Source organism: Engystomops pustulosus, chromosome 11 (assembly GCF_040894005.1).
Source record: "Engystomops pustulosus chromosome 11, aEngPut4.maternal, whole genome shotgun sequence".
NCBI lineage: Eukaryota > Metazoa > Chordata > Amphibia > Anura > Leptodactylidae > Engystomops > Engystomops pustulosus.
Window position 1 is genome coordinate 2,467,538 of NC_092421.1, and position 19,301 is coordinate 2,486,838.

The 19,301-nt window shown below is 47.0% G+C and overlaps 1 protein-coding gene across 1 annotated transcript; it reads right to left on the reverse strand.

The window, feature by feature from the left end:
- Positions 1 to 4,751: 4,751 nt before the first annotated feature.
- On the reverse strand, positions 4,752 to 16,668 carry BTBD18 (BTB domain containing 18). Its single transcript, XM_072130088.1, has 3 exons — positions 16,571 to 16,668; positions 15,762 to 15,887; positions 4,752 to 7,947 (listed from the first exon to the last, which is right to left on the reverse strand). Exons 2-3 carry the CDS (start codon positions 15,874 to 15,876, stop codon positions 6,095 to 6,097), a joined length of 1,968 nt encoding a protein of 655 aa, XP_071986189.1. The 5' UTR covers positions 15,877 to 15,887; positions 16,571 to 16,668; the 3' UTR covers positions 4,752 to 6,094.
- Positions 16,669 to 19,301: the final 2,633 nt, after the last annotated feature.

Sequence of the window (19,301 nt, forward strand, 5' to 3'; positions counted from 1 at the left end):
CCCGCACCTGTGTTACTGGGGACATCACTGACACCATGTTACCTGCTCCTATTATACTGCCCAGTGGTGATTGTTACTTACACATGACACATTGTCCCCAGCCCTGTCCCCATCAGCCCCTGCACCTGTGTTACTGGGGACATCACTGACACCATGTTACCTGCTCCTATTATACTGCCCAGTGGTGATTGTTACTTACACATGACACATTGTCCCCAGCCCTGTCCCCATCAGCCCCCGCACCTGTGTTACTGGAGACATCACTGACACCATGTTACCTGCTCCTATTATACTGCCCAGTGGTGATTGTTACTTACACATGACACATTGTCCCCAGCCCTGTCCCCATCAGCCCCCGCACCTGTGTTACTGGAGACATCACTGACACCATGTTACCTGCTCCTATTATACTGCCCAGTGGTGATTGTTACTTACACATGACACATTGTCCCCCAGCCCTGTCCCCATCAGCCCCCGCACCTGTGTTACTGGAGACATCACTGACACCATGTTACCTGCTCCTATTATACTGCCCAGTGGTGATTGTTACTTACACATGACACATTGTCCCCAGCCCTGTCCCCATCAGCCCCCGCACCTGTGTTACTGGAGACATCACTGACACCATGTTACCTGCTCCTATTATACTGCCCAGTGGTGATTGTTACTTACACATGACACATTGTCCCCAGTCCTGTCCTCATCAGCCCCTGCACCTGTGTTACTGGAGACATCACTGACACCATGTTACCTGCTCCTATTATACTGCCCAGTGGTGATTGTTACTTACACATGACACATTGTCCCCAGCCCTGTCCTCATCAGCCCCTGCACCTGTGTTACTGGGGACATCACTGACACCATGTTACCTGCTCCTATTATACTGCCCAGTGGTGATTGTTACTTACACATGACATATTGTCCCCAGCCCTGTCCCCATCAGCCCCCGCACCTGTGTTACTGGGGACATCACTGACACCATGTTACCTGCTCCTATTATACTGCCCAGTGGTGATTGTTACTTACACATGACATATTGTCCCCAGCCCTGTCCCCATCAGCCCCCGCACCTGTGTTACTGGGGACATCACTGACACCATGTTACCTGCTCCTATTATACTGCCCAGTGGTGATTGTTACTTACACATGACACATTGTCCCCAGCCCTGTCCCCATCAGCCCCCGCACCTGTGTTACTGGAGACATCACTGACACCATGTTACCTGCTCCTATTATACTGCCCAGTGGTGATTGTTACTTACACATGACACATTGTCCCCAGCCCTGTCCCCATCAGCCCCTGCACCTGTGTTACTGGAGACATCACTGACACCATGTTACCTGCTCCTATTATACTGCCCAGTGGTGATTGTTACTTACACATGACACATTGTCCCCAGCCCTGCCCCCATCAGCCCCGCACCTGTGTTACTGGAGACATCACTGACACCATGTTACCTGCTCCTATTATACTGCCCAGTGGTGATTGTTACTTACACATGACACATTGTCCCCAGCCCTGTCCCCATCAGCCCCGCACCTGTGTTACTGGAGACATCACTGACACCATGTTACCTGCTCCTATTATACTGCCCAGTGGTGATTGTTACTTACACATGACACATTGTCCCCAGCCCTGTCCCCATCAGCCCCCGCACCTGTGTTACTGGGGACATCACTGACACCATGTTACCTGCTCCTATTATACTGCCCAGTGGTGATTGTTACTTACACATGACACATTGTCCCCAGCCCTGTCCCCATCAGCCCCCGCACCTGTGTTACTGGAGACATCACTGACACCATGTTACCTGCTCCTATTATACTGCCCAGTGGTGATTGTTACTTACACATGACACATTGTCCCCAGCCCTGTCCCCATCAGCCCCCGCACCTGTGTTACTGGAGACATCACTGACACCATGTTACCTGCTCCTATTATACTGCCCAGTGGTGATTGTTACTTACACATGACACATTGTCCCCAGCCCTGTCCCCATCAGCCCCCGCACCTGTGTTACTGGGGACATCACTGACACCATGTTACCTGCTCCTATTATACTGCCCAGTGCTGATTGTTACTTACACATGACACATTGTCCCCAGCCCTGTCCCCATCAGCCCCCGCACCTGTGTTACTGGAGACATCACTGACACCATGTTACCTGCCCCTATTATACTGCCCAGTGGTGATTGTTACTTACACATGACACATTGTCCCCAGCCCTGTCCCCATCAGCCCCCGCACCTGTGTTACTGGAGACATCACTGACACCATGTTACCTGCTCCTATTATACTGCCCAGTGGTGATTGTTACTTACACATGACACATTGTCCCCAGCCCTGTCCCCATCAGCCCCCGCACCTGTGTTACTGGGGACATCACTGACACCATGTTACCTGCTCCTATTATACTGCCCAGTGCTGATTGTTACTTACACATGACACATTGTCCCCAGCCCTGTCCCCATCAGCCCCCGCACCTGTGTTACTGGGGACATCACTGACACCATGTTACCTGCTCCTATTATACTGCCCAGTGCTGATTGTTACTTACACATGACACATTGTCCCCAGCCCTGTCCCCATCAGCCCCGGCACCTGTGTTACTGGGGACATCACTGACACCATGTTACCTGCTCCTATTATACTGCCCAGTGCTGATTGTTACTTACACATGACACATTGTCCCCAGCCCTGTCCCCATCAGCCCCCGCACCTGTGTTACTGGAGACATCACTGACACCATGGCCGCTGCTCCGCCTAAGGCGCCTGCAATGAAGGGGAAATGCGTTTTCGGGGGAAAAAAAATTAAGTTTCTGGGTAAATACTGACTTTGCAATGAATTGCTGTTAAGCTGATCCCTCGTTATAACATTCTGGAGAATATGCAAATTACCATTATAACACCTGATTCAGGAGACTTTGTAACAAATAACATTTGTGTCATTCTCAGAACTTATGGCTATGACTGTAATTTAGTCCCAGGCTACAATGATCAGCTGTAAGAGTTATCAAAGGTGTCTGATAATAAGATTTATTGTGAATCCTGGTTCCTATGACAACAAAAGAATCAAAGACCAGAAGAATCTTGTCTGGGGTTCCAATTATAAAATCTACAATTCCGACTTACATACAAATTCAACTTAAGAACAAACCTACAGAACCTATCTTGCACGTAACCCAGGGACTGCCTGTATATTCCTCTAGCCTCCTAATATGCAGTCCCAAGTAAATTATATCAGTCTCTTTTCCCCTCGCTATCCAGTCCTGCTGCTCTCATCTTCCATGAACTGACCCTTACAGGGAGAACTCAGGGTTCTCGACTTCTTGTCGATAGATCCACCCCAAATCATGAGATGCCATGTCCCCTCCATGACATCAAACCTACTGAGAGCAACCGGCTACAGCCAAACCGGACAGTGGCAGGACATGCGCCCAGCTCAGGGAGCATCTTCTTTCCTGTGTGAATTACATTGGGAGAAATCCACAAGACGAATGAAAGGGCCAGTAGCATTTTTTTCATCATTTCACTGAACGTCCACATCAGTTATCATCATAGAGAACCGACATTATAAATAAAACTAATTAAATGTTGTCTTATAATTTAATTACCAATTGGAATATTCATTCTTATTCCTGGAATATCCCTTTCCTGCATTTTTCACAGTTCTGCTGCTACTGACAAACACACAAAGTCTGATTGTTCTCCATCTGAGAGGTAGCGCATGCTCCTGCATGGTGAAGGCTTTGTATTTTGGGCACATTTGGGTTTTTACAGGACTTGTTGCTCCATTTGACCAATAAGGGAGATTTCCATTCAGCTTCAGTCTGCAAAGTATTTTTCTGTGCAGCAGAAAATTTTGCAGCAAATCTTTGCAATGCACAAGACGGATTCATCGTAAACTAATCCTTGGATTCATGCTCCGGCGCCTGTGTGCAGGGAATATTCTCCTACTCAATGCCAATTCCACAGAAGAGACAAGTAAGAAGTTAACATTCTCTTTTATTTTTGTTTTGACAACATTAGTGAAATGAGTAAAGTTAATAATATGGTGGACGGAAAAACAAAATGCAAGCGCTTCCTCCATGTAAAAAAAAAAAAAAAAAAATTACTGTACACTTTTTTTTTTTTTAGAAAGCAGTTAACTGAACCTTAACAATGGAAATCATACATGTTACTGTGAACATCAACAGCAAATAACTTTTGCAGAAAGTATTCAAACAAACTATTAGAACTTCCCCTTAAAGGAAACCTACCATGTGATGTGATGCAGTATGAAGCAAACATACCCTGAGACTGCTGTAGCTGCACTGATGCAGGATCAGATCTTGGTTAATCCCTGAGCTGAGTGGTTTTGCTGAAAAAACAATTATAACATTCAGGACCTTGGGAAAGCTGGGTCAGCACGTAACACAATACACACAGGAGCTTGGAATTACAAATGGCTGCTAAGTAAAGCCTGACTAAGCATTACTAGTCCAACCTGAGCTGGACGACTCATACACAGCAGCTGGGGGATGGTGCAGCAATTGATTATTCTGTCTGGTGGGGAGAACAGTGATTGCATCTTCTCCTGCAGAGAAAAACTCACATGCTAGGAGAAGCGCTGAACCAAGCGCTGAAGGAGCCATAGAAGGGACAGAGCTTCATTATCATGATATTATATCTATTTTATCAGCAAAACCATTTAGCACAGGGATTAACCAAGATCTGATCCTGCATCAGTGCAGCTACAGCAGTCTCAGGGTATGTTTGCTTCATAATGCATCACATCACATGGTAGGTTTCCTTAAGATGCAGGCAGTGTAACTGTGATAATCTTCTTATATATGTTATCAATGGCCTACTTTCTTCAAAATCAACTTTTAAAATTATGCTAATGAGACTAAAGGGCTCTGGTGGGTGTTTCCAGAGCTCATCCGTGATGTATTTTTACTCATTGTTGCTGCTGTAAGATTACAAAGGCAGAGGGAGGAGGGAGACATGTTCAGCTCATTGTAACAACAAGTGAAAAGACATCATTGAGGGGCTACGGAAACACCAGAGGCTCATTAGCATACATTTTAAAAGTTTATTTTAGAAGAAGGTCAGAGATAAGAAATGTAAGAAGATTACCACTGTCACAGCGCCTGGATCTATGAGTAAGTGTCCTTGGTTTATAAGGATGGATTTTGACGGCAGTTTTTCTTTAAAGGGGTTTTCCCATCTGGGCATTCACATTTAATTCACCTGCCATATACATACATTTCTTTGATTGCATATAATTAAAAAAAAAAAGCACATATGTGACAAATGTGGCCATACTGTCCCTTAGTAATGAGATGGCCGTCATTGACTACGACCACCTGTTCTGGCAGAGGTGGTCATGCAATGCGCTACTGAGACCCCCGACCACCTGGATTCAGTGCGCATTACTGTGTCTCACAGCCGTCCTGTAGTAGCTCCCGGACATTTCATATGAGAAAACAATTTGTTTCTTTGTCCAATCCCTCCAGCAGAGGTGGTCGTATCCAAGGACAACAATCATTTCTAAGGGACAATATGACTAGATTTATAGGCAATTATCTTCACACTGGTGAAGTTATGTATATGGAAAATGAATAACATTTAGGGTCAATGCCCAGGTGAGGATAACCATTTAAATTACTGTATTAATTAACAGTTTATTGGCTGCTGCGGACTTTAGATGTGAACTCTGCACATCAGAAGAATGGGAAGAAGTATAAAGTACAATCTTTCAGTGCAATATATACAAAGGATAAGTATAGCACTATTATTATATATGCTCGGCCACAACTCTACTACAATGGGAAGCTAAACACAGGATTTCCACTCAAGAGAAGGCAGAGACCAAGCGGGTGGAGCCCAATGACACATTGTGGGACAGTCTCCAGAAAAGGTCCCCATCAGTTTCCATAGGTTTTCAGTGAAGCCACACAGAATGCAATGATAAAAAAACAGGAGCCAGCAGGGACAACTTTGGCCTCATCACAGGGGGAACCCGGGAGGAGAGTTTCAGAATTCTTCATTCCTCTATTTTATTCAACTGTTTTAGAACCGTGTTCTAAAGTTTTCTTGATACTTACAGCCTCAGCTAAGAATATCAACGTCTGTGTCTGAATCTGACGACAAGTCAGGCCTCACGCACTCCCCTAAAAACACAGGCAAACGGTCATCACCAACATCTAAATCTGGCGACATAGATCTGGTGGCACATAACATCTCTTTCACTTGCTCCTCCAGCACTGTAAAGTTTTCATTACATGGGGATATAATATGTAATGACTCGTGTTCCCGGCTCGGGCCGTCACTGGTTTTTGTCCGTTTTATGCTTCCATTCTCCGAGTCATCAAAGTTGTACGGTCTTTTTTTTGTTTCAGCTTTGCTCTTGCCAATGGCTAAACTAGTATAAAGTTCACCGTGCGTTCTGGACATTAAACCTTTGTGTTCTACAGCGTCAGGTTCATGCTGGGTGATGGATGTTAAATCCTCATTGTGCATTTCATTCACCAGATCGGAGCACGCACGTTCCAGACTGTCCAGGCTTATGCAGGACATAGAATGGTTTGCGTTGACTTTGGGAGTTTCGGACTCGTCTTGGAGGAGTTCATCTTTGTGCTTCAGATTGTGCCAATAACAATAACTTGGCTCGTAACATTTTTCGGACGCTTGAGTTGTGTCCATGCCGTACTTTGCCAAACAAGGTTTTTTTGAATGAACTGTATTTTGCTTTTCAGTTATATCTGGGAATGAAGGATCCGTATTTTTGTTATTATTTGGAGCTCTGAATTTCAATAATTCGGGACTATCTGAAGTGGTTTCCTCCCTTTTTATGTCGCCGCTTTTCCCGTTTAGCAAATCTATTTCTGGTTTTCCGTCACATCCCGATTGTTGGCTTTGTCTCGGCTTTGCTTCACCGTTACTTTTGTTTTGCTCATGAAATGTTATTGTAGATCCTTTATGCAAGTTATCTTGTGTTTCTTGGCCTTTCGGATTATTCTCCACCAATGCCTCATTGCTCTCAGTTCTCGGCTCAGTCTCTTGCGATTGTCCAATGTCCTCAGGCAATGTCTTGGTGCTTTCTATGCTGTACAGCAAGTCATCAGCATGTACGGGTTGCCCTACTAGACCCTGGCTATTGTTGGGTACATAATCCGACGAGCCCTTTAGTTTACATTCTATCAAATCACTTTGCAAGTTCTGCTTATCATCTGGCACAAGATCCCGATTAACTAGATCATTCTCTAGTAAGACCCGGCTGCTTTCTGCAGATTGAATCTTGTGGTCACCAAGTGGGACTTCCTCCGGAGGGCTCTCGTTACAGTGTGTATACTGTAGCACGTCATGGCTGCTTGGCACACACTCAATGTAACTATGACTGTTCACCAAATCTCTCGGGGAGCTTCCCCCACTTAAGACATCAGAACTGTTTAAGACCATCTCTGATGCACAACACTTGCTCGTCTCCATCTTCATTGAGCTTTCGTTACTTTGCTCAATGTCTGAGACATTTGCACTACTTACATCGATGTCAGTATGTGTACGGGACTGTACAGCTCCTTGGATTTTAGACGGATTACACGTTGCAAATTGAGAAAGCGTTTTGGTATCAAGACATCTCCTGTTCAGTCTTTTCTCAGATTTAACCCTCACTAATCGACCCCTTTCCAATTGTAGCTGCTCCACTTCCGCTATTTGTAATTTCTGAGCTGCGCTGAGAACCCCGCCGACATCTCTTGGTGCAACGTCTAGTTCCGAGGTGTACATGTAGCGGACAAGAGGAAATAGGTGAAGACTGCTGATTCCAGAAAGCCGGAGAACACGTTTCTTAGATAATATTGTGGTTTCAGAAACTTGTGGTATTTTGGAAGGAGACAAAAGCAACTTGGACAAGTATGGGCTGCATGCTGCAACGACACAGGAGTGGACATCAATGCCCTCACCTAAAAAGGAAATTAATAGATAAGTACATTTCTCCACATTTAAAAACAGAATAGTCCAACGAGGAAGCTTGATACGAAAAATATTATTTTCTTGCACATATCCAACTTGAGGAGACATGGGTTAACATGTTTTGCCGCTTGGCGCCTCATAACCTGTACATATCACAACTGTGTTACCTGCTATCCATTGCACCTGTACGTCTCTCGGGAAGAACCAAGAGCCCTCCCACACTGATCACATGATCTCAGGTGAACCCACCACCCCCCACATCACATGAGAAAACAAAAACGGAAGAGGACCGCACCTCGCGTGATAACGTAGGGATAGGTCGGTACCAACTGTGGTGAGAAAGGTGGGTGCTCACCTGGTAACCACTTGTGGGTAAGTGGTATTAGTTATCCAATGGGAGGGAAAAAAAAAAAGGTTCCTTATTGCAGCTACTCCTAGGCTCTCCAAAATACCGGTAACCAGAGGTACCGTAACGTAAATGATACAGAAATGCGAAAAAGGAGGAGTGAGCCAGGTGGGTGCGCTTGTAACCAAAACGAAATGAAATCTTCAAATGTAACGGAGTACACAGTATTTATTGGTAAACATAAAATTCCAGTGGTAACGCGTTTCGGGGAGACCCCTTCGTCAGACCAAAGACTGATAAGATATTAAAAATAAATATAAAAATAGTAAACACTTATGAATACATTAATACAAATGTGATTGTAGTTACAGGAAGAGCTAGTATAGAATGATATACATAGTATAGAGAGTAGCCATGTACATGATAACAGGCAGTATATAAAGTGGGGTAGATAATAAAGCATCTGAGTACTATACAACTGAAGTGAACTGGAGTATAATACAGCTGAAAAAGAGATAATGATGGCATGAATAATTAGATAATTAGAGTATTAAATGATAATTACACCTAAACAGTTGTAAAAAGAGTGATTGGAGAATACAATTTAAACTACTACAGTCAGAAGATAGAGGGCAGAAGCGCCATAGGAAATAAAATGAGGCTTATAAACTTAGAATATTGGCCGATTGCTGCAGGGAATAGCTAGAGGGCAGACAGCGCTAATAGGAATGACCATGAGGTTAGGGAAGAGTGACTGGACACTTACGTGCAGGAGCTGTGTTCAGGTGTTCAGCTGCTGATGCGGGCGCGCGGGGAAATCCTGTGGCTATATACACAGCGGGAGCCGGCGCATGCGCACTGGGACTGGAGCGGTCAGTGAGCTTCATGAGAGGAAATAGGTTGGATCGTGCTCTGACAGGCAGCCGATGATGGAAGGTGTGATGTAAGTAGAGAGGAGAAGGGAAGGGGGCAATGAATGAAGAAAATGAAAGATAAAAAACGCCAGTAATGGCTGAAAGTTTAACAGTGAATATGCATAAACCAACAGATTATAGGTAAGAGATAAGTATGGACATGGGTGTTGGTAATGAAAAAGATAATGCATGGCTCTGGAAAATATAAAGTGTCTGGAAATGATTATTGGGTATGCATAATAGGTTATATATAAATAGATAAATAAAGTAAATGACCCATACCTTAGAAATAGCATCTCATCCATCCCCACTATTACCTTCAGACGTCCGCTGACATTAAAAAACATCTTGGCACCTCCAAAAAAACTAAAGCAGACATATCATTCTTCCCGAAAATTCTAGGCAGCTATAAATGTGGTCATAATCTTTGCAAATGTTGTGAAACCATCTGCCACAGAAGGGTTAGGGTCCAATCCAACACCACTGGAGAGAGATTTTGAGATCAAAAGTTTTCTTAACTGTAGCTCTAGTTTTATAATCTACTTGATCGAATGTACCTGTAAATTACAATACATTGGCCGCACCATCCAACCACTGAGAGAGCGCATGAATAAGCACCGCAGTAACATCAACAACGGTTTTCTTCTCCACAGCGTATCTAGGCACGCGGCCCTCCATCACAAACAAAATTACAGAGAATTTAGCATAACACTTATTGAACATATAATTTCCTCTACCCCCCAACGTTTTAATCATCTAAAGAAACGTGAAATGTACTGGATATACAAACTACAGTGCCTCATGCCAGCTGGTCTCAACGAATCCCTCGAAAATATTTTTTAAATATATTTTTTAAATAAAATATTATATAAAAAATCCTATTTATATATCCCGCTCCCTATCACCTCCCCCCTTGAGACCCTTTCATCCACTCATCCTCACCAGTTCCGTACGATTATGTCATTTCTCTCATATTTGACTCCCCTTTACATTTTTTTAAATTCAATCTATTTATTGTGTTTATCACTATATACATATATATATATACCTTATATACTCGAGTATAAGCCTAGTTTTTCAGCACAAAAAATGTGCTGAAAAACCCAAACTCGGCTTATACTCGAGTCAAAAAAATAAATATATCTAAACTCACCTTTCCGGTGACCCCTGTATATCTTCTGTGCGATCTGTCTGGCAGGCTATATACACTGGGGCAGGGTCTGGCAGGCTATATACACTGGGGCAGGGGCTGGCAGGCTATATACACTGGGGCAGGGGCTGGCAGGCTATATACACTGGGGCAGGGCCTGGCAGGCTATATACACTGGGGCAGGGCCTGGCAGGCTATATACACTGGGGCAGGGTCTGGCAGGCTATATACACTGGGGCAGGGTCTGGCAGGCTATATACACTGGGGCAGGGTCTGGCAGGCTATATACACTGGGGAAGGGGCTGGCAGGCTATATACACTGGGGCAGGGGCTGGCAGGCTATATACACTGGGGCAGGGCCTGGCAGGCTATATACACTGGGGCAGGGCCTGGCAGGCTATATACACTGGGGCAGGGCCTGGCAGGCTATATACACTGGGGCAGGGCCTGGCAGGCTATATACACTGGGGCAGGGCCTGGCAGGCTATATACACTGGGGCAGGGCCTGGCAGGCTATATACACTGGGGCAGGGCCTGGCAGGCTATATACACTGGGGCAGGGCCTGGCAGGCTATATACACTGGGGCAGGGCCTGGCAGGCTATATACACTGGGGCAGGGCCTGGCAGGCTATATACACTGGGGCAGGGTCTGGCAGGCTATATACACTGGGGCAGGGTCTGGCAGGCTATATACACTGGGGCAGGGTCTGGCAGGCTATATACACTGGGGCAGGGTCTGGCAGGCTATATACACTGGGGCAGGGTCTGGCTGGCTATATACACTGGGGCAGGGTCTGGCTGGCTATATACACTGGGGCAGGGTCTGGCTGGCTATATACACTGGGGCAGGGTCTGGCTGGCTATATACACTGGGGCAGGGTCTGGCAGGCTATATACACTGGAGCCGGGTCTGGCAGGCTATATACACTGGGGCAGGGTCTGGCCGGCTATATACACTGGGGCAGGGTCTGGCAGGCTGTATACACTGGGGCAGGGTCTGGCAGGCTATATACACAGGGGCAGGGTCTGGCAGGCTATATACACTGGGGCAGGGTCTGGCAGGCTATATACACTGGGGCAGGGTCTGGCAGGCTATATACACTGGGGCAGGGTCTGGCAGGCTATATACACTGGGGCAGGGTCTGGCTGGCTATATACACTGGGGCAGGGTCTGGCAGGCTATATACACTGGGGCAGGGTCTGGCAGGCTATATACACTGGGGCAGGGTCTGGCAGGCTATATACACTGGGGCAGGGTCTGGCAGGCTATATACACTGGGGCAGGGTCTGGCAGGCTATATACACTGGGGCAGGGTCTGGCAGGCTATATACACTGGGGCAGGGTCTGGCAGGCTATATACACTGGGGCAGGGTCTGGCAGGCTATATACACTGGGGCAGGGTCTGGCAGGCTATATACACTGGGGCAGGGTCTGGCAGGCTATATACACTGGGGCAGGGTCTGGCAGGCTATATACACTGGGGCAGGGTCTGGCAGGCTATATACACTGGGGCAGTGGCGGCAGGCTATATACACTGGGGCCGGGTCTGGCAGGCTATATACACTGGGGCAGGGTCTGGCAGGCTATATACACTGGGGCCGGGTCTGGCAGGCTATATACACTGGGGCAGGGTCTGGCAGGCTATATACACTGGGGCAGGGTCTGGCAGGCTATATACACTGGAGCCGGGTCTGGCAGGCTATATACACTGGGGCAGGGTCTGGCAGGCTATATACACTGGGGCAGGGTCTGGCAGGCTATATACACTGGGGCCGGGTCTGGCAGGCTATATACACTGGGGCAGGGTCTGGCAGGCTATATACACTGGAGCCGGGTCTGGCAGGCTATATACACTGGAGCCGGGTCTGGCAGGCTATATACACTGGGGCAGGGTCTGGCAGGCTATATACACTGGGGCAGGGTCTGGCAGGCTATATACACTGGGGCAGGGTCTGGCAGGCTATATACACTGGGGCAGGGTCTGGCAGGCTATATACACTGGGGCAGGGTCTGGCAGGCTATATACACTGGGGCAGGGTCTGGCAGGCTATATACACTGGGGCAGGGTCTGGCAGGCTATATACACTGGGGCAGGGTCTGGCAGGCTATATACACTGGGGCAGGGTCTGGCAGGCTATATACACTGGGGCCGGGTCTGGCAGGCTATATACACTGGGGCAGGGTCTGGCAGGCTATATACACTGGGGCAGGGTCTGGCAGGCTATATACACTGGGGCAGGGTCTGGCAGGCTATATACACTGGGGCCGGGTCTGGCAGGCTATATACACTGGGGCCGGGTCTGGCAGGCTATATACACTGGGGCAGGGTCTGGCAGGCTATATACACTGGGGCAGGGTCTGGCAGGCTATATACACTGGGGCAGGGTCTGGCAGGCTATATACACTGGGGCCGGGTCTGGCAGGCTATATACACTGGGGCCGGGTCTGGCAGGCTATATACACTGGGGCAGGGTCTGGCAGGCTATATACACTGGGGCAGGGTCTGGCAGGCTATATACACTGGGGCAGGGTCTGGCAGGCTATATACACTGGGGCCGGGTCTGGCAGGCTATATACACTGGGGCCGGGTCTGGCAGGCTATATACAGTAGTGTAATCATTGTATTTATTATTGCTCATCATTGTGTGTATGTCCCCCCCCCCCCTATGAACTCTTATTCTCAGAGGATTCATTTTACTATATGTATTTATTTATCCATATCTAATCATTTACTTTATTTATCTATTTATATATAACCTATTATGCATACCCAATAATCATTTCCAGACACGTTATATTTTCCAGAGCCATGCATTATCTTTTTCATTACCAACACCCATGTCCATACTTATCTCTTACCTATAATCTGTTGGTTTATGCATATTCACTGTTAAACTTTCAGCCATTACTGGCGGTTTTTATCTTTCATTTTCTTCATTCATTGCCCCCTTCCCTTCTCCCCTCTACTTCCATCACACCTTCCATCATCGGCTGCCTGTCAGAGCGCGATCCAACCTATTTCCTCTCATGAAGCTCACTGACCGCTCCAGTCCCAGTGCGCATGCGCCGGCTCCCGCTGTGTATATAACCACCTGAACACAGCTCCTGCACGTAAGTGTCCAGTCACTCTTCCCTAACCTCATGGTCATTCCTATTAGCGCTGTCTGCCCTCTAGCTATTCCCTGCAGCAATCGGCCAATATTCTAAGTTTATAAGCCTCATTTTATTTCCTATGGCGCTTCTGCCCTCTATCTTCTGACTGTAGTAGTTTAAATTGTATTCTCCAATCACTCTTTTTACAACTGTTTAGGTGTCATTATCATTTAATACTCTAATGATCTAATTATTCATGCCATCATTATCTCTTTTTCAGCTGTATTATACTCCAGTTCACTTCAGTTGTATAGTACTCAGATGCTTTATTATCTACCCCACTTTATATACTGCCTGTTATCATGTACATGGCTACTCTCTATACTATGTATATCATTCTATACTAGCTCTTCCTGTAACTACAATCACATTTGTATTAATTTATTCATAAGTGTTTACTATTTTTATATTTATTTTTAATATCTTATCAGTCTTTGGTCTGACGAAGGGGTCTCCCCGAAACGCGTTACCACTGGAATTTTATGTTTACCAATAAATACTGTGTACTCCGTTACATTTGAAGATTTCATTTCGTTTTGGTTACAAGCGCACCCACCTGGCTCACTCCTCCTTTTTCGCATTTCTGTATCACCCACATCACATGAACAGGTAAGACAGATAAGGAAGATAACAATAACATATGCAAAACGAAAAAGAAAATTCCTGATTTAAAAGAACTAAAAAAAATATATATAGTTCCTAGTAACATGTACTACACAGGGACAGGTGGTAAACACTCTCGGGGTCGGCACACACCCTTGGGGTCGGCACCCTCACGCTAGCAGTGCCGGTGCCCGTTTACTGTGATCTGGAGGGGAAAGTGCATCCACATTCATCTCCACTAAAAGCCTAGATCTTTAGAGAAGGAATAGTAGAGACGTTCCATCATTTCCCAAAATTCTTATGAAAAAAATATATTTAGTATACACAGCAGAGAGCGAATGGTAACAATTATAATCCATTGTATTACAACTCCACGACTCAGACTTCACAGCACTGTTTCATATTGGGGCTCATTTACTAAGGGTCTGAATCGTCGGACTTCCCAAATATTTCCGATTTGTGCTGAATTGCCCGACGGATTCGAAAAAAAACAGCGAAATTAAAAAAAATGTGTCGCAAGAACACCTTAGTGGATATCGGGCGCACAACCTTAGTGAATCGAATCAACGTCAGAGAACGCGCCGCTGGATCGCGAATGGAGCGGGTAAGTAAATGTGCCCCAATATGTCCAGTTCTGTAGCTCACAAAGCCATGAGCCTGATGTGATCTTAAAGATGACATCAGATCCTTATTTTCCACCATTTTCCTTATTTGCATTTTCATTTTTCATTCCCATCATAACTTTTTTATGTTTCTGTGCACGGAGCTGTGTGACGGCTTGTCTTCTGTGTAACAGATTGCACTTCCTACTGACAGCATTTTATATTTCATGCCGTGCACTGAGAAGCTGGAAAAAAATGTGATGAAATTGTAAAAAACAAAAAAACACGCATTTCTGCCTTTTTTTTTGTGGACACAGTTTTTGCAGTTTGCACCTTGGGTCGGTGTGAACACTGGGATACAAAATTTATGCTAGTTTTAATAGATTAAAAAATCAAATAATAATAAAAATACACTACAGAAGGAAACTGTTTGGGGGTTCCATGCGGGTCCCCGTTTACTTTCTTCTCCACCTGCACTCACCTCTGGGAGAATAATTACTTTCCATGGATCTGGTGAGTGGCCGGCTGTAGGAGAAGCATTTTGAAATGTCCCGCCTGCTCAACTAAGTGGTCACATGACTGCCCTAACTGTCATGTGGGGCCCAACTAAGTGGTCACATGACTGCCCTAACTGTCATGTGGGGCCCAACTAAGTGGTCACATGGCCGCAGTAACTGCCCACTCCTCCTGTTACCACCAACAAACCACGTGCAGTTGTAGCTGGACTTGAACTTCCATGACATGACAGTCCGACATCCGCACCAATGGTAACAAACAGCCCTTCTGCAGCCCCCCCTGCAGGCTGTGTAGATAATGGGGAGGACAAGCCCAGGTAGGGTGATCCCGACTGAGGTTCCGAGCAGAGTCTCCGATCCAGGGACAGGAAACCACCGGAGAAGGAGAGGAGGAGTCAGTATTTTTATGGCCGTGGTTTCCTGTCCCAGGGGGCGGACCCCTCTCTCGGCCAAGGGTCAAAACATAAACAATATGATAACAATGATCTTCAAGAAATAACAAAGTCCAGCAAACCTTACCATCGCCCTGCAGCGTGACATCACAGAAGAGCCCGGCGCGCTGCTGATGCTGGAGCTGACTGAAGACGGATCGCAAGAGACGAGGGTTACAGTAGGAAAAACGAAGACTCGCCATAGCGTCACCCACTGAAATAAAGAGGAAATGCAAAGAAATAATTTTTATTTTTAAAGGGGGGCGGACATTTCTTTAAGGAGGGGGGGGGGGGGGTCTCCGCCGCAGCCATTCCTTTAAGGGGGGTCTCTGCCCCGGCCATTCCTTTAAGGGGGGTCTCTGCCCCGGCCATTCCTTTAAGGGGGGTCTCTGCCCCGGCCATTCCTTTAAGGGGGGTCTCCGCCGTGGCCATTCCTTTAAGGGGGGTCTCTGCCCCGGCCATTCCTTTAAGGGGGGTCTCTGCCGCGGCCATTCCTTTAAGGGGGGTCTCTGCCGCGGCCATTCCTTTAAGGGGGGTCTCCGCCGCGGCCATTCCTTTAAGGGGGGTCTCTGCCGCGGCCATTCCTTTAAGGGGGGTCTCTGCCGCGGCCAATCCTTTAAGGGGGGTCTCCGCCGCGGCCATTCCTTTAAGGGGGGACAAGTAGGGGCTGCTATGGGGGCAGCACAGGTTATGTCCCTCTTTTGGTAATAATCATGGGGTAAGTGTCCTGTAAGATGCGCGGGTCAGGGGGCGCCACTCCCCGTTATCCACCATTATGGAACCAGTACAAGCCGGAGGAATAGGAGACTCCTGACCCGCGGCTCTGGCTTGTAACAGACACTTACCGGTCCCCGGGGAAGCGCGCGCCCCCTCACACGTGCACGCGCACCTACTTACCACAACCGAACGTGCTAGCCGCCGAGGAACGTGACGCTCTCTCCTCGGCGCCGCCCCGCGCACACTGCCTCCTCCCCTCACGCCTCTTGTCCCCGCCCCCTGATTAGCCGCCGCGCATGCCCGTTAGAGCAGGGGCTCCCTGTGACCTGAACTTTGACCTGTGGAGAACCGGTGCTTACTTATTACATGCAGAGTGCGGTATAAAGTCCCTGAGAGGAGAGAGCGGAGGGTGCACGGGTGTGATGGAGGCTACATCACCTACACTCACCTGTCAGAGGGGAAATGAGTTTATTACTTGTGGAGTTTTCTTGGGGCCTTATTTCGTGTGATAGAGTAGACATTGACACCACTGAGGTCACACGTGGCACGGAGATGACACCACTGAGGTCACACGTGGCACGGAGATGACACCACTGAGGTCACACGTGGCACGGAGATGACACCACTGAGGTCACACGTGGCACGGAGATGACACCACTGAGGTCACACGTGGCACGGAGATGACACCACTGAGGTCACACGTGGCACGGAGATGACACCACTGAGGTCACACGTGGCACGGAGATGACACCACTGAGGTCACACGTGGCACGGAGATGACACCACTGAGGTCACACGTGGCACGGAGATGACACCACTGAGGTCACACGTGGCACGGAGATGACACCACTGAGGTCACACGTGGCACGGAGATGACACCACTGAGGTCACACGTGGCACGGAGATGACACCACTGAGGTCACACGTGGCACCAGCGCTGGGGGCGGGACTCTACATTCCAATCCGTTTTCGTTTTGATATATAATATGTGTATCGCCTATCGCCATGGAGATGTTTTTTATAGCGTAAAGAAGGATGAATTTTTTTGAAATTTAATTGGAAAATATTAATATTATTTTTAAATATTTCTTAATATTTTGTGTGTGGTGTATCCCCCATAAAAGACCCCTGGGCCGCATTCAGGACGCAGTCACACCTGGAGGTGTTTGAAGACAGATTTGCCTAATTAAATGGCTGTTAAAGGGGTATTCTGGGAATATGAACGTCTGATACAAACACACATGATGCTATAAATAAATTAATGTAACAAAACTCAATATCATTAGTCATAAAATGGAGCTTAAATAGTTTGATTTTATGATTCACAAAATTTTATGTCCTCTCTAAAGTATGAGGAGTTATCACCAAGATGGCCGCCACTAGAAACTACAAGTCCCATGACACTTAAGTTCTCAGTAACTCCTCCCACCTCTTATGCTCTGCCCCCAGTGATGATGTAACAGACTGTCCTGCTCGGTTACCATAGTAATGATGTGTAACCGGCCATACTGGATGCACTGCAACCAAACGACTACAGCCAAACATAGTGGTGATCACATGACCTGCCCAGGCAGCTGCAGGACATGTGATGTGGACATGTGACCTGCCCAGGCAGCTGCAGGACATGTGATGTGGACATGTGACCAGCGGCATCTTCTGTCCTGTGTCGGCTCCGTGCGGAGGAAAATAACGGACTGATAAAGGACCGGGAGCATTTTATTTCTCCATCACAGTCTATGTCACAGCATTTTCTGCTAAGGGGAGCAACATTCTAAATAACAACTAATTACATATCAGCTCATGTTATGGGAGGATTTATCATTTCCTCTTTAATTGTGCGTCAGTCGTGTGTTTCAAATCAGTTAAAAGCATGTGTGCACGTCGCAAGGAATGACTCCGACAACTCAAGTCTCGCTCGCACCACCCGCGCCGGGTAATTCAGCACTGGGCAACTTTATTTGGTTTCACAAGTCTATATAGAAAACTAGAAAAAAAGTAGAGGAGGAGCATACAAAGCATAACGTATCAGGCATCTCCGTGATTGGAGAGTTTTCTGCTGTCTCACACTCACATCACCTTAGGAATTTCTTCAGCCTCTAAGTTTTAGGTTCGGTCCACGATGCAGTCGCCATCTTAAAATATATTCTCTGTTACAGTGCTTTTTAGGAAAATAAGACAAGTAGAAATAACAGGATTTGATCTGTCAGTTAGGTTTATCTTAACACTTCTATTTTGAGGACCCATTTATGTACGAATTATGCCTATTCCTGGATACTCCTTTAAAGGGAACCTACCACCACAAATCTACCTATAAAAGGTAGATGGGGTGGTAGGTGGATCAATGGGACGTGAGGATAGCCCTTCTAAGGGCTAATCCTCACGTCCCCACACTTTTTTGTTAACTTTTATTAAACTTGTATGCAAATTTACTTATGCGGCTACTGGGGCGTGGAGTAGCCGCATCTGAGGTTACACGAGGCGGCTACTCCACGCCCCGGTAGCCCCTTTCCCCCCCCTACTCTCCATCTTCGGCACGCAGCTCCGCGCCCTCGTCCGGCGATCCTGCCGTCTGCGCATGCGCAGAAGAGCAGGTCCGCGCCTGCGTGGTCACTGCTCCGAAACAGGCGCGGGCCTGCTCTTCTGCACGCGGAGCTGCGCGCCGAAGATGGTGAGTAGGAGAGGAAAAGAGGCTACCGGGCCGTGGAGTAGCCGCCTCGTGTAACCTCAGATGCGGCTACTCCACGCCCCAGTAGCCGCATAAGTAAATTTGCATACAAGTTTAATAAAAGTTAACAAAAAAGTGTGGGGACGTGAGGATTAGCCCTTAAAAGGTCTATCCTCACGTCCCATTGATCCACCTACCACCCAATCTACCTTTATAGGTAGATTTCTGGTGGTAGGTTCCCTTTAA

What these genes read in the sequence shown, in the direction of transcription:
- BTBD18 (XM_072130088.1), bottom strand. Translation starts at nt 15,876, where the DNA reads ATGGCGAGTCTTCGTTTTTCCTACTGTAACCCTCGTCTCTTGCGATCC. An exon ending in TGTCACGCTGCAGGGCGATG is followed by an intron (nt 7,948 to 15,761) that starts GTAAGGTTTGCT and finishes TTTCCTTTTTAG; the next exon opens with GTGAGGGCATTGATGTCCAC.